Source organism: Danio rerio, chromosome 1 (genome assembly GCF_052040795.2).
Source record: "Danio rerio strain M-AB ecotype USA chromosome 1, GRCz13ab, whole genome shotgun sequence".
Taxonomy (NCBI): Eukaryota; Metazoa; Chordata; class Actinopteri; order Cypriniformes; family Danionidae; genus Danio; species Danio rerio.
Window position 1 is genome coordinate 57,881,443 of NC_141021.1, and position 14,858 is coordinate 57,896,300.

Below are 14,858 nucleotides of genomic sequence, written 5' to 3' on the forward strand. Positions count from 1 at the left end.
ATCAAACACACCTGCCTGTAATTATCATGTGGTGTTCAGGTCCTAATTAATTGGTTCAGGTGTGTTTGATATGGGTAGCAACTGAAATCTGCAGGAAGGTGGCTCTCCAGGAACAGGGTTGGCCACTCCTGTACTAGTATATAGTAAGAGCTTAATTAGCTGGTCAGGTGTGTTTAATTAGGGTTGGAGCTAAACTCTCCAGGACACCGGCCCTAAAGGATTGAGTTTGGACACCCCTGCACTCAGCCAAAGGAAAATGCATGACTTGCTTTAAAGAAGCAGCCCCGAAACACTTCAAACAATGAAAGCAACAGATTTATTGTTTCATAGCATGAATGACAAGGCAAGATGAAGTTTTCAAGACAACCGCTCAACACCGCAAAACCAAAGAGTGATCCAAAGAGGAGCTCCGCACACATCACGTAGCGTCAGAAACCATGTAACAACCCAGTCAGAGACGCGTGCGGAGGCTCGTGTGTGCAGACACTGGTGCGGTTTTTGTAGGAGGAAGGAAAAGAAATCACATTTTAATCCAGGTTTACAGGTGAAATGAAATCAGCAGAACAGAGAAGAGCAAAATAACAATCTCCACGTCAAATCAGTCATTCAAAGAGCTTTAATAAAAAAGGAAAATAATAATAAGCAGTTGTAAAATGATGAACAAGACTTCTTCAGTGGTGGTTTTATATCCCGCAGGGCTTTTCTTCCTCCGCCTGCTCTTATTTTATTTTCTTTGCAACATAAAAAATTGAACTACGTCTAAACGCGCTCGCTCCCTTCCCTCCCTCAGCTGTTCTTTTGGTTTGCAGAGAAGATCAGAGCAACACCGGCTGTCTGAGGGTCAAATAATGATGCAGCTCTCACACTCACTCACTCTAACACACACTCACTCTCACACACTTGCATACAAAGGGCGACCACACATACACGCTTGCACACTGCATTCACTGGCCATCAGGATCAGAGTGTGATCAGATGTTGTTCTAGACTTCTTCAGACTCTCTCTCTCTGACACACACACACACACACAAGCAATTGTTTGCACACTTATACACACACTCACTCTTACAAACAAGGGCAAAAACACATGCACGCGTACATACACTCTTACGCACATTCTTTCCCGCATGTACACTCAAGGACGCTCACACACACTCTCTCTGCATTCACTGGACATCAGGATGATCTGATTGTGATCAGTTGTTGTTCTAGACTTCTTCAGACTCTCTCTGAAACACACACACACACACACACACACACAAACACACACACGAGCAAGCAATTGTTTGCACACTCATGCACACACACACACTCCTACAAACACTCACACACAAGGGCGACCACACAAACTTACATGCACACACAAGCACAGACACATACACTTTTACACACAATCTCTCATGCGTGCACACACACACACGCTTACACACACACACACTCTCTCTGCGCTCACTGGCCATCAGGATCTGATTCTGATCATATGTTGTTCTAGACTTCTCCAGACTCTATCTTTCTGAAACACACACACACACACACACACAAGCAATTCTTTGCACACACATACACACACACTTTTACATACACTCACATACTAGGGCGACCACACATGCACTTATAAATGCACATACTAGCATGCGCACATACACTCCTAAACACATTCCCTCACGCATGCACACACATACCTCTCACACACACACACACACACACACACACACACACACACACACACACTCTCTGCATTCACTGGCCATCAGAATCTGATTGTGATCAGATGTTTTTCTAGACTTCTCCAGACTCTCTCTCTCTCTCTCTCTCTCTCTGATACACACACACACACACTCTCTCTCTCTCTCTCTTTCTCTCTGAATCATGTGATTTCAGTCGGTTGTGTTGTAGATCAGTGTTTCTCGACCTCTGTCCTGGAACACCACCAGCACTGCATGTTTTGGATGTCTCCTTTGTCCGTCACGGCCATTACTGCTCTTTCAGTCTCTGCTAATGAGCTGATGATCTGAATCAGCTGTGTTTGGTTAAGGAGACATGGAAATGTGCAGAGCTGGGGCTCCTTCAGGAACATGGTTGAGAAACACTGATCTAGATCTCTCCAGACTCTGTCTCACACACACACACACACACACACACACACACACACACACACACACACACACACACACACACACACACACACACACACTTTCTCTCTGCATCATATGTTTTCAGACGGGTGTGTTCTAGATTTCCCAAGACTCTCACTCACACACACACACACTCTCTCTCTCTCTCTCTCTCTGCATCATGTGTTTTCAGACGGCTGTGTTTTAGATCTCTCCAGACTCTCTCTCCTCAGAGCTGGATCTCTGTTCTCTCTCCAGAGACACAGACCGCTCGCGCTCCCTCATGCGGCTCAGCTCGGTGCTGGGCGATCTCTCTCTCTCTGTGTCCCGCCGGCCGTCGTCCCGCCACCGCTCCTCCACAGCGCAGCTCTCCCTCCACAGCTCCTCAGACGGCGGACGCTCCTGATCTCTGGTGTGGGAAGACCTGGAGGAGCGGGAGAAACAGTGAGCAATACATTGCACAGTCACCGGCCACTTTATTAGGTACACCTGTCCAACTGCTTGTTAACGCAAATTTCTAATCAGCCAGTTACATGGAATCAATGCATTTAGGTCAAGACGTGGTCAAGACGATCTGCTGCAGGTCAAACGGAGCATCAGGATGGGGCAGAAAGGTGATTCAAGTGACTTTGAATGTGGCACTTGGTTGCTGCTCTGAGTATTTCAGAAACTGCTGATCTACTGGGATTTTCATGCACAACCATCTCTAGGTATACGGAGAACGGTCCTATATAGAGAAAATATTTAGTGAGCGGCAGTTCTGTGGGTGCAAATGCCTTGTTGATGCCAGAGGTCAGAGGAGAATGGCCAGACTGGTTCCAGCAGATAGAAAGGCAACAGTAACTCAAATCAGCACTCGTTAAAACCGAGATCTGCAGAAGAGCATCTCTGAACACACAACACGTCCAACCTTGAGGCAGATGGGCTACAGCAGCAGAAGAGCACACCGGGTGGCACTCCTGTCAGCTAAGAACAGGAAACTGAGGCTAGAATTCACACAGACTCACCAAAACTGGACAATAGAAGATTGGAGAAACGTTGCCTGCTCTGATGAGTCTATTTCTGCTGCCACATTCAGATGGGTGGGTCAGATTTTGGCATCAACATTATAAAAGCATGGATCCATCCTGCCTTGTATCAACAGTTCAGGCTGGTGTTGGTGTAACGATGTGGGGGAGATTTTCTTGGCACACTTTGGGTCCATTAGTACCAACTGAGCATCGTGTCAATGCCACAGCCTACCTGAGTATTGCTGCTGACCATGTCCATCCCTTAATGACCACAGTGTACCCATCTTCTGATGGCTGCTTCCAGCAGGATAAAGAGCCATGTCATAAAGCATGAATCATCTCAGACTGGTTTCTTGAACATGACAATGAGTTCACTGAACTCAAATGGCCTCCACAGTCACCAGACCTCAATCCAACAGAGCACCTTTGGGATGTGGTGCAACGGGAGAATCGCATCATTGATGTGCAGCCGACAAATCTGCAGCAACTGCGTGATGCTATCATGTCAATATGGAGCAAAATCTCTGAGGAATATTTCCAGTACCTTGTTGAATCTATATATTATAATATTATGAGGATTATATTATAAGCAATATGTTACATTATATAAATGAATATTATATAATTATTATATATAATATTAAATATTTTATTTTGAGCATTATATTATATTCTTTTATATTAAAAGAATTATATTGTGGGCATTATATGTATGTATATATATATATATATATATATATATATATATATATATATATATATATATATATATTAAACTATGAGAGTTATATTACATGATACTATATTTAACTGTATTGGTGATGCTACTAACAGTTAATAGTTATTTTTTTTAAATAGTTAAGTAGATGCATTAATTAACAAAGAGTAATGCATTTATTAAAGTATTTGTTGTTGCTGTTACCTGGTTTTTAAACAGAACTGACAGTGTTTCACTGTATAGCATTATATTACATAATATTATAAGCATTATGTTGTATTATGAGTATTAAACATGTTGTTGTTAACACTGGTTATTAAACAGAAGTGAAAGTGTTCCCGCACCTCTTCCTCTTGCTCCTGTGTGAATGAGAGCGAGAGCGATGGCGATCTTTGTGTCTGTGTTTTCTCTCTCGCTCCCGTTCTCTCTCTCCATCCTCACGATGACGGCGAGAGCGATGAGAAGACGAGCTTCCTCCTTCCCTGAGAAACACAAACACACATCAATATAAACACTGCTTAGCTAAGAGAGAGAGAGAGAGAGAGACGTTAGGCTAGATAAAGCAGACGCTCACCGATAGCGTTCTCCACTCCTGGATCTGGACCTGCGGACACAGCAAAGAAGACAAACACTAAATATCATGATGCTTCTGTCATTTAAATGTCTTTAAAATCATGTTTGGGGGGCGACACAGTGGCTAGCACTGTCGCCTCACAGCAAGAAGGTCACTGGTTTGAGTGCTGGCTGGGCCAGTAGGCATTTCTGTGTGGAGTTTGAATGTTCTCCCCATGTTGGCGTGGGTTTCCTCTGGGTGCTCCGGTTTTCCCACACAGTCCAAACACATAAGCTATAGGGGAATTGATGAACTAAATTGGCTGTAGTATGTGAGTGTTTGAATGTGAGAGTGTATGGGTGTTTCCCAAAAACCTATGCAAAACATATGCTGGATAAGTTGGCGGATCATTCCACTGTGGCGACCTCTAATAAATAAAGGGACTAAGCTGAAGGAAAATTAATAAATGAAATCATGTTTGATCACACCGAACTTGAGAACTTTTAAAACAGCCAATAGCATTTCATTTCATCACAGCTCTGCCAGGGAAAGTGGTTGAGTTGAAGAATAATTAGCAATAGGACCTTGAAGGGGGTGCGACGTGAGATACAAAAGAGCATTTGATTCGTCAGGAGATTTGATGAGAAACAAAAGTATGAGGTGACGTCAACTAAAATATCTAAATGTAATTTTTTAAAAACACCAGTTGCATTTGTTAATGTTAAGAAGTAGATAAAAAAATAAAAAAATAAATAATAAAAAATTTTTTTTAAATGTTTTTTTATTTTTTAATTATTTAAACGTTGGTTTCTTAAAAAAATCTATCTTAAAGACATTTCAAAATGGATAAAGTAATTTTAAATAAATCTAAAAAATAAAAATAATAATTTTAACCTATATTATTTTTAATATTAGCATAGCAAAATACATATTTAATCACAATTAAAATTATTATAACATTATATCATCACAAAGTTTAATAAAAAGTTAATTTAAATAGTTAATTTGAATAGTAACACTAAACACAATCAACTCCACATTTAATTAAATTACACAACTGGAGAATCAATTTATATTTACAAATATTAATAAATTAAATAATTTTTAATTTCAGAAAAATTCAAACTACAGTGATACAAATTTAAAGTAAATCAAAAAATTAATTAAAAATTGTTCTGAGACAGTCTGGGCCAATAGTTTAGTGGTTAGTGCATCAACACAGAACCGAGCTGCTCACGGCAACCTGAGTTAGATTCCCGGCTTTAGGTTCTTTGTCAATCCTTCCCCTTACTCTACTCCCCACACTTTTCAGTCTGTCAAATGTTTACTGTCCTATACAAATGACGGTAAAACCCCTAAGAGATAATTAAAAAAAAGTTCCAAGACAAGAATGGAAGTTAATCAATAGTTTCAGGACAACTTTGATGGTTTTGCTGATACTACAGAAATGCTGCCGACTGTACTGCTGTCCACCACATTACCAGCATTCAGAAACTCCATGAGAATAAACCAAACGCACCTCCTGCGGTCTCTCTCTCTGTCCCTCTCTCTCTCCCTTTCTCGTTCTCTCTCTCTCTCCCGCTCTCTCTCTCGTTCCCTTTCTCTCTCCATCTCCCACTCTCGGGCTCGCTCCTCCTCTCGGTCGCGCTCCTCTCTCCTCTTCGTGCGCATACGCTCCTGCTTCTCCGTCACAGCTTTCTGGAAACAACAACAGATCATCCATCACAAGCTGAACTACAGCTGTGCAACGTGACTATATATATATATATATATACTATTTCTGGCACACTATACACTAATGCACTGTGTACTTATGCATTTACACACTCAACAGACCGCATAGTATAAGAATTTTAAGAAATGAATGAATGACACTTTTTTTTTTTTTTTTTTTTACTAACCAGAAAATTTAAATAGTTACCCAGATGCAATTTGAAGGTGGCCAAATTACTCAAATGAATTACCAAACTATTATATAGTAGCTGCCATGAGTATAATTACATCCACCATCAGAAGGCAGCATAATCAACTCACTCACATTGCACAACTGACACTATTTATACTACAAAATGGTGTACAATAGTGCATTCATATGCGATTTGGGATGCACCTTATCATTCCAGATAATGCTCTGTTGTTTGTTTTGGTGTCATAATACACAAGGTTATACTTGTTCATAATTAATTTAGGTGCAATATTACGTGCCATTATGAAGATGCAAACAGAAACATGAATAACAGCATACCTGGCAACATTTGTCTTCCAAAGTGTGGGGTTTTGGTAAATGAGCTGGTTTTGACATAATTTAAGTGTGCGCACTTTGTATATTTATTTTGTATAAATACATACACACATGCATGCATATATTTGAGAAATTGTTAATGTATATTTAGACATAAAATGCATGTGTATATGATATAAATTATACATAAATTTAAATATATATGTAACAAAATTGTTTTGTATAGTTTTTTTAATAATAATACAAATATGTTACGTCAAAACAAATTTTTAATTTGGATGTGACTAACTGCATTTAACTTTTGCCCAGCACTAACAACTGATTGAATTTACACAAATGATATGGTTTTGTTATATATATATATATATATATATATATATATATATATATATATATTGCTAAAAGATAGATTTTTGTCATGATCAACTTCATGTCAAAGTCAAAGTGAACTTTAATGTCAACCAGAACATGTAACAGCAGCTACAAAGAGGATTGATATTGCATTACTCCTAATAATCACCACATAACAAAATAGTGCACACAGATCAACAAGACAAGTAAAACACAACATACAGACATTAGTAAATATGTAATGTAAATACATTACATTAGGCCCACACAGAATCTGCACATTTTAGCCCATCGCTGAGACTATTTATTTACTTGTGTAAATTATATTTATTCAGTTTTAAATTATTTTCTGTAGTATTATTGACTAATGTGAAAATGTTCATATTATTTATTTACAATACAGTTTATGAAGCAATATTATCTGTCTTTTATTAGACATATTACATGAGAGACTTGCTTTGTTAACCAAATAAGAGGCTGTAATTGGATTTGCATCGCAAACATTAAATAAAAGTTAGAAGGGTCTTTCTTTATTTAATATATTACGTTCGTAGTTAGATTCTCCCAAAAAATCATTCAACATAAATCCGCAGATTTTTTATTAAAAAAATTTCCAAAAAAAAAAAAAAAAAAAAGTTTCTTGCTCAGAAATGGCAAGAAACTTCCACAGTTTCTGTCTGGGCCTACATATCATGTAAACTCAAATACATTTATCTATGTAGACTCATATAAATGTATACAGAAATAATATATGTATTTTTTAAAATGTGTCAGAGGTTGTTACTGAAGTGCAATAAGAGAAAAAAAGCATGATATGATGCATGTGCTGCAGTCTTACCCTCAGTTTTTCAAGTTTTTCTCGGATTTCGATGAAGCCTATATGCAGTTTTCCTCCGAAATGATCTGCGAGTCTGCGGTCATTATCGTGGAGGCCGAGGTAAGCAGAGCACACCTCACACACACGCAACTTCTGCTGCTGGAAACTGGACGCGGGCATGGAGTTGCGGTAGATGTCCTGAAATATAAAGTAATATATAAAGTAAATATAAATATATATTTAAAACTGTAATACTGCAATTATAAGCGCTTTATATCCACCTTTGACTACTGCATTGTATATATTATGGGTGTCAACTTCCTGTTTAAGAAGTTTCCAGTCAAAATAACCAAAACAAATCCCCACAGATAATAAAGGGTGAACTACAAGTGATTCAGCTCTCTAATTTTATTAGCCACATACACAGTCATACACAGTACAACATGCAGTGAAAGGTTTATAGGACTGCCTGTATTTGAAAAAAAAAATGGAGATAAATTATAACTAAATTAATTATGGAATAACATAAAGAGATAAAAACGTAATAGAAAAACCTTAGACATGAATAAATAAAATAAAGCATATAATGTTGAAGTAGCGCTTTGAATTATTTAAATAAAGGCCTAATTATTTTGACTTTAACTGTATCTATAATATACTGGTTATATGTTCCTAAAGAGTATATTTAAAAACAGCTAAAGAAAATAAAAATATAAAATATTTTTATATGTAATATAGAAAACCATACAGAGTAAAAAGAAAAAGAAAAAAAAACAAGGAGCACAACATTTGCAGCTGCTCTGTGACCTCTGACCCCTCACTGACCTCTGCCTCTTTCTTCAGAGTGCGTGTCTTCTCCACCTTCTCCAGCACCTGTTGGGCCTCGTCCACGTTCCCCTCGCCGCCTAGCTGCTCTGCACGCGCCAGCAGCTTCCCGATCTCCTCGTTCAGCTCGTGCACGCGCTCCGCCTGAACAACAGAGGAACACAGCAGTGAACACACACACATGAAAAAACAACCTAACAAAACAAGCAAAACATTCAAAACAATAATAAAAACAGATCAACACACTGGCAAACAGTCAGATGATGACAACAGTGAACACACACAGCATTGATGATAAAGGCCAAATACATTTTTAATATGTATAAAGTCATTGAAGTGGATACTGGCTATTTTTAATATCTATAAAGTCACTCCTGGCTTGCTTAGAGGAGCTTAAACTTCGGCTTTCAAGCAATTTTTTACATTTAAATTAAAAAAAAAAAAAAACTGACAATTTTATTTGGGCACAAAGAAAATCCTCTGTTAGATGTCAATGTGGGATCCTTGGCCCCGCATATTACCCAGTGTGTAAGAAATCTAGGTGTTATGTTTGACGAAAACTTAAAATTTGACAAACTGATCAGTACTGTCGTTAAATCCTGCTTTTACCACCTCCGACAACTGGCTAAAGTCAAGCCATTTTTATCCCAGAAAAATTTTCAAGAGGTGATTCATGCCTTCATAACACGTCTAGATTACTGTAACGCTCTTTAATTTGGTATTTCTCAGTCTTCTCTCTCGCGTCTGCAGCTGGTTCAAAATGCAGCAGCTATAGACTACTCCAATATTAGCTGCACTTCACTGGTTACCCATTAAATACAGAATAGATTTTAAAATTGTATTATTCGTCTACAAAGCCGTCAATAATCTTGCTCCTCAGTACCTTACTGACTTGCTTTGTCCATATACCCTCTCTCGATCATTAAGATCTTACGATCTCAACTTACTCACCATGCCCAGAACACGCATTAAAAAACGAGGTGATCGAGCGTTTGCTGTTGCTGGTCCTAAACTCACATTCACGATTCACATTAGACATTCACTCTCCATCTCTGTGTTTAAGTCTGTTTTAAAGACCGATCTATTTTCTCTCGCTTTTAATACTCCTTGATCGCTGTTTTATTGCTCTTATCTGTAAAATGTTTCTTTTATATTCTGCTTCTCTGTTTTTAGCACTCTTATGTACAGCACTTGGTCAACCATGGTTGTTTTTAAATGTGCTCTATAAATAAATATTGTATTGTATTGTGTTGAACCATGAGATATCATAGCTGTAAACCGTAACTCTGCTCAGCAGGTGTGTGAAACTGCAACATAAAAGTGAAAAAGCACATGAATAAGAAGCATTTGAAACTTCAGATGAGCTGTTTTCTACCTTTGCGGCGACTTCAGCGCTGATCTCTTCCTGCGTTTCTGCCAGTCGTTTTTTGGCCAGTTCGGTTCTTCGGTCACAGTCTGCGATGAAGGACTGAAGATGCTCAGCAGCCTTAAGAAAAAAAACACCACCATCAGACGTTTACACACATTTAATACTATAAGAACAGTGGTGGACAATCACTTTTCCCACATTAAGGGCAACATTAGACAATAAGGTGGATTTTTAGAGGGCCGGACTAACACAGTTAATACAGTTCTACTCAAAATATGACATGTTTTCCAAAATAATAATAATAATAGTATGTGAAATATTATAATAAGACAATACAGAGCACACAATTACAGTTAAGGCCATAATTATTAGCTCTCCTGTTGAACTTATTATTATTTTATATATTTTTTAATAGTTTAGGTTTACTTTTGATAAAAAAAATCTAGGATTCACATTTACAAATATTTCTTTTAAAGTCTCTTTAGATAAAAATTATTGTCTAATAAAATAAAAAAATAGGGCAATCCACAACTATATGGTTTTTGTTGCAATATTGACATTTAAAGTCAGGCTGAATATCTAAGGTGGACATGCGACGTAATACAAACAAAACATTCATCAAAATGCCCATCCAAAGATGTAAACAAAAAAGCTCATACTCACATCCAGCTCAAAGAAAAACTCCTGCTGTTTAGATGCGATCTCATAATCCGCTCTCAGAGCCAGATCGTGAATCTTCACACACTCTCCCAGATCCATGCGCTGCGCAAACACAAACATAGTGGATTACAGACTGCTTTAAAACTCTGGAGATCGTAATGTGAGTGTAAATGAAGAGCAATGATCATCAAACAGGTTTTGGATGAGCAAAGTTATAACAGCAAAGAAATGAAGACAAGGTCTGCAAGAGTAATCAAAACTATTTAATGCGCATTGTCAGTAAAGCCGGCTCTGTAGTAAATCTCTAGCAGGTGCTTTCAGGTGGAGCAGCATTTATTGCGAAATCACAATATCACGTTTATAATCACAGACGACTTAAAATGAAATCAAGATAATCATTCAGCATTCAGATAATCATTCTGTGTGAACTACGGCTCAGTTTAGTAAATGATGCATGTAAAATACCACAAGCGATAACATATTTTTGCTCCAATCTCAATTCATAACTTCAGTCGAGTGTTTAAAATAAATCCTCCCGTGAGATGATGTGATAATCAGTCATGCTGCATAAATAAAAGCAGTTTAATCTTCTGTTTATAACGCAATCCTATGCAGATTTCCTGGGTTCCCTCTTTGTGGGTGTTTGGAGTTAGCCTTCGAATGAGATTTACTAATGATAACAGAGCCTGCTTCCCTGACAAGATGTGCATGACAAATCCAGGTTTTGATTAGTCATTTTGATTTATCAGGCAGCTTTAATAAGGACTAGCCCTGACCTTAAAGAGGAGATACTCACAGTTCCTGACAGTATATCGTGCGGACAGGACTCCAGCAGGTGACTCTTACACACACGCTCATCTGTGAACTTGATCCTCTGACGCATTGTGTCGCCTGACAGAAAACAGACACAAAATATGAGTATTAAAAAAATGAATCGTATCAAATCTAGAAAAACCAACACAATTATGAATACATGTTGACAAAATTATATAATTAAACATCATGTGAATAATGGACAGTAAATCCTAACAAAATTTGACTGAAATAGAATAATTTAACAATAATAATAATCAAATTTTAATCATTCAATCATTTCCCTTTGGCTTGGTCTCACAGCGCCACAGCGGAATGAACCGTCAACTAATCATCAAAATCCTAAGAGCAATGAAAAGACTACAGGTAAATTATATGAATCAAATCATATTAGTAAAAAAAAGAAATAAATAAATTTTAAGGTTATGTCAATATGATTTTATTGTTTTTTTCATATACTTTCTGTTGTCCATCTAGTCAGATCAGGGCAGCACGGTGGCGTAGTGGATAGCACAATCGCCTCACAGCAAGAAGGTCGCTTGTTTGACCCTTGGCTGGGTGCTTCATTTCCCCCACAAGTCCAAAAACATGTGGTATATATATAATTGTGTAATTGAGTGTGTATGGATGTTTCCCAGTAATGGGTTGCAGCTGGAAGGCCCTGCGATTTAATCGAGATTAAATTTAATTGAAATTAATACTATTCTATAAATCTCAATTTAATATAATATATCAGTGGTATAAAATCATTCTAGCCAAACTGTAAAACTCGTGACTCTTGAAGTCATGTCAAGTCGTCAACAAAGTCATATTTATCATCCTGGCATATGAATCATAATCTATTCGTCGACACCAAATTAACCATGAATCTCATCAAAATGTATGTTATTCATTTCAGATCAGTCAAAAAGTTAAAATAAACAAATAAAAAGAACAACAACCCTAAAGTCATGGCAACAACAACAAAAAACTATAATCATGAACTATAATTCATGTCAATTCAAAAATGATTTCAGGAATATATGTAAAAAAAAAAATTCATGAAATTATGACATCATCCTTTCCAATCACAGTAAGCGGCTTAATCATGATTCTCATGAACTCACATTAGTAAAATTAACCACAAACAACAACATCCCAACATAACATATGCACGAAAATAGTTCAATAAGTGAAAAGAAATACAGATTTAAGCCAGACTGATATGTTATAGAATCATACCAGACAAATCATACGAATTATGATTGTATTTTTATAAAATCAATTCAATCATAAGAATCAACAAGAATGAATGGAATTTAGTTTAAATCATAAACAAACCATTCATTAATTCATTTTCTTTTCAGTTTAATCCCTTTTTTAATCTGGGGTCACCACAGCGGAATGAACCGCCAACCTATTCAGAATAATAGAGGTAAAGTTGGTTTTATATTCACACATTCGTTCATTTAGCAGTCTCTATATTGTTCACCATGTTACTTTGACACTATCTAATTCACTGTGAACAATGTTGTAAGTTACTTTGATAGACATTTGTTGCTAATATGATTTCCCTATTTCGAATTTGCAAAGAATACTTTTCTGAACTTATATTAAGGAGAATTTCTAAATATCCAAATATAAAACCAACTTTACCTCTATTCCAGCATATGTTTTACGCAGCGGATGCCCTTCCAGCTGCAACCCATCACTGGGAAAATGAACAAACCAAAAATATTGAAAATAACTAAATACAGAAATTCATGATACGAAAAAAAAAATCTATCATACATGATTTTTGTCAATCAATTCAATAATTACAGTGACATGAAATGATTGAAAATATTAGTCTTGAACTGATCTATTAAACAAATTACCCAAATATCAACATATACACAATTAATTGAGGTAAAGTTCACTTTTAAGAATTGACAACTTGTGTCTCAGTCCCTATATTGTGTTTACCACGCTACTTTGAATATTCAGTTTGAAATAGCATGTGTATGACTTCCTTTAACAGTGACTTAAAAACAAAACTAGCACATTTATTTGACTTTGAACAATAATGCACTACTTTAATAACGTTAATCATTAGCTGCTAATGTGATTTTACTATTTAGAAGTAATTATATTCTACTGCAGAAAGCATAAGAACCAACTTTACATCGATAGTCTCTGGCTAATATGATTTCCCTATTTAGAATTGGCAAATAATACTTCTCAGAAATGACATTATTAAGAAGAAAGTCATAATTGTGCGATCATAATAACAACTTTACCTCATTATAATTCAACAAGTCCATAAATAACATACTAAAAACCAAAATAATAGTTTAGTTTCGATTTGAAGAGAATGAAAGAGTCACTTACCATCTCTGCCAGTCCCCATCAGCTGGTCCAGCATGGCTCTCATCTGGGCCTGGGCCGACATCTTAACCACTTTACTGCCCTAACACGAGTAAAAGAGCTGGTTTCACAGTAAAGCAGAGTTGTTTACCTGACTGCTACCCAAAACTCCTCATACAGCAGGCCTCGACTCTAGCGGCCGCCGAAAAAACTGCTAAAACCGCCTTCTTAAACTCACTAACACACGTCCTACTAACAGCACGTCCACTCCTGTGTTTACTATCCCTCAGATTGTGCGGTTTATATCTCAGAAATCCCGCTGAAATCAGTCAAATCATAAATCAGTGAGTTAGTCTCGTGCGTTAGCATTAAGCGGCTAACGGTTAACTCTTCCCCGGCGCCCCTCAGTCCGCCTTATGAGCGCTTATATATCAGTCCTAACGCTGCTTTATCAGTCCGTGTATCGCTATGTTGTGTGATGGTCCATATTCGCAAAGTTTTGACAGTGTTTATTTGTTGTTGCTTTATTGTTTTATTTCTGTTTTTCTCTTTTCTCTCGGAATGAGACTTCCGACCCACGCGCACTGCTCCCGCTCGGTCGCGCGGCCTCGAGGAAGTGCCGCAGAGCTCGAGCGCTGATTGGCTGATGGGCGGTGACGTCACGACGATGGCGCTGCTGCAGTCGGGCCATTGTGAGGTCATCAGAACATGTGGACCAGCGTGATGGTGTCGAATAGAAAAGTCACGTTAAACATGTCGGAATTTATTGTCAAACTTGAGAAAATAATCACTACCTTCACAATTTTAAAGAACTTTTCAGGTTTTAGTTTGGTCATTGACCATATATAGGCAAGAGAAGTGATTTAATGACACTAGTGTGTATAATGTGTTGTTTTTATTTTATATATCAAAAATCACGGCTTTCATGCATTTCTACCATAATAGTACACATTTGTTACCATTGCTTGTTAAATAATTGTAATATTATCTGTCATATTTTTATAACATTTTATAAGTTGTTTTAAAGTGTCAAAACAATAAATGTGTGATATAATACTCTT

The 14,858-nt window shown here is 37.2% G+C and overlaps 1 protein-coding gene across 1 annotated transcript; it reads right to left on the reverse strand.

The window, feature by feature from the left end:
- Window positions 1-297: 297 nt before the first annotated feature.
- On the reverse strand, window positions 298-14,393 carry zgc:158803. Its single transcript, NM_001089547.3, is given in 14 exon segments — window positions 298-1,221; window positions 1,270-1,541; window positions 1,572-1,697; window positions 1,732-2,113; window positions 2,198-2,538; window positions 4,187-4,324; window positions 4,417-4,446; window positions 5,915-6,093; window positions 7,827-8,003; window positions 8,631-8,774; window positions 10,006-10,116; window positions 10,663-10,761; window positions 11,456-11,550; window positions 13,822-14,393. Coding segments are annotated over 10 exon segments (1,254 nt in total). The 5' UTR covers window positions 13,883-14,393; the 3' UTR covers window positions 298-1,221; window positions 1,270-1,541; window positions 1,572-1,697; window positions 1,732-2,113; window positions 2,198-2,318.
- Between the last annotated feature and the right edge of the window lie 465 nt (window positions 14,394-14,858).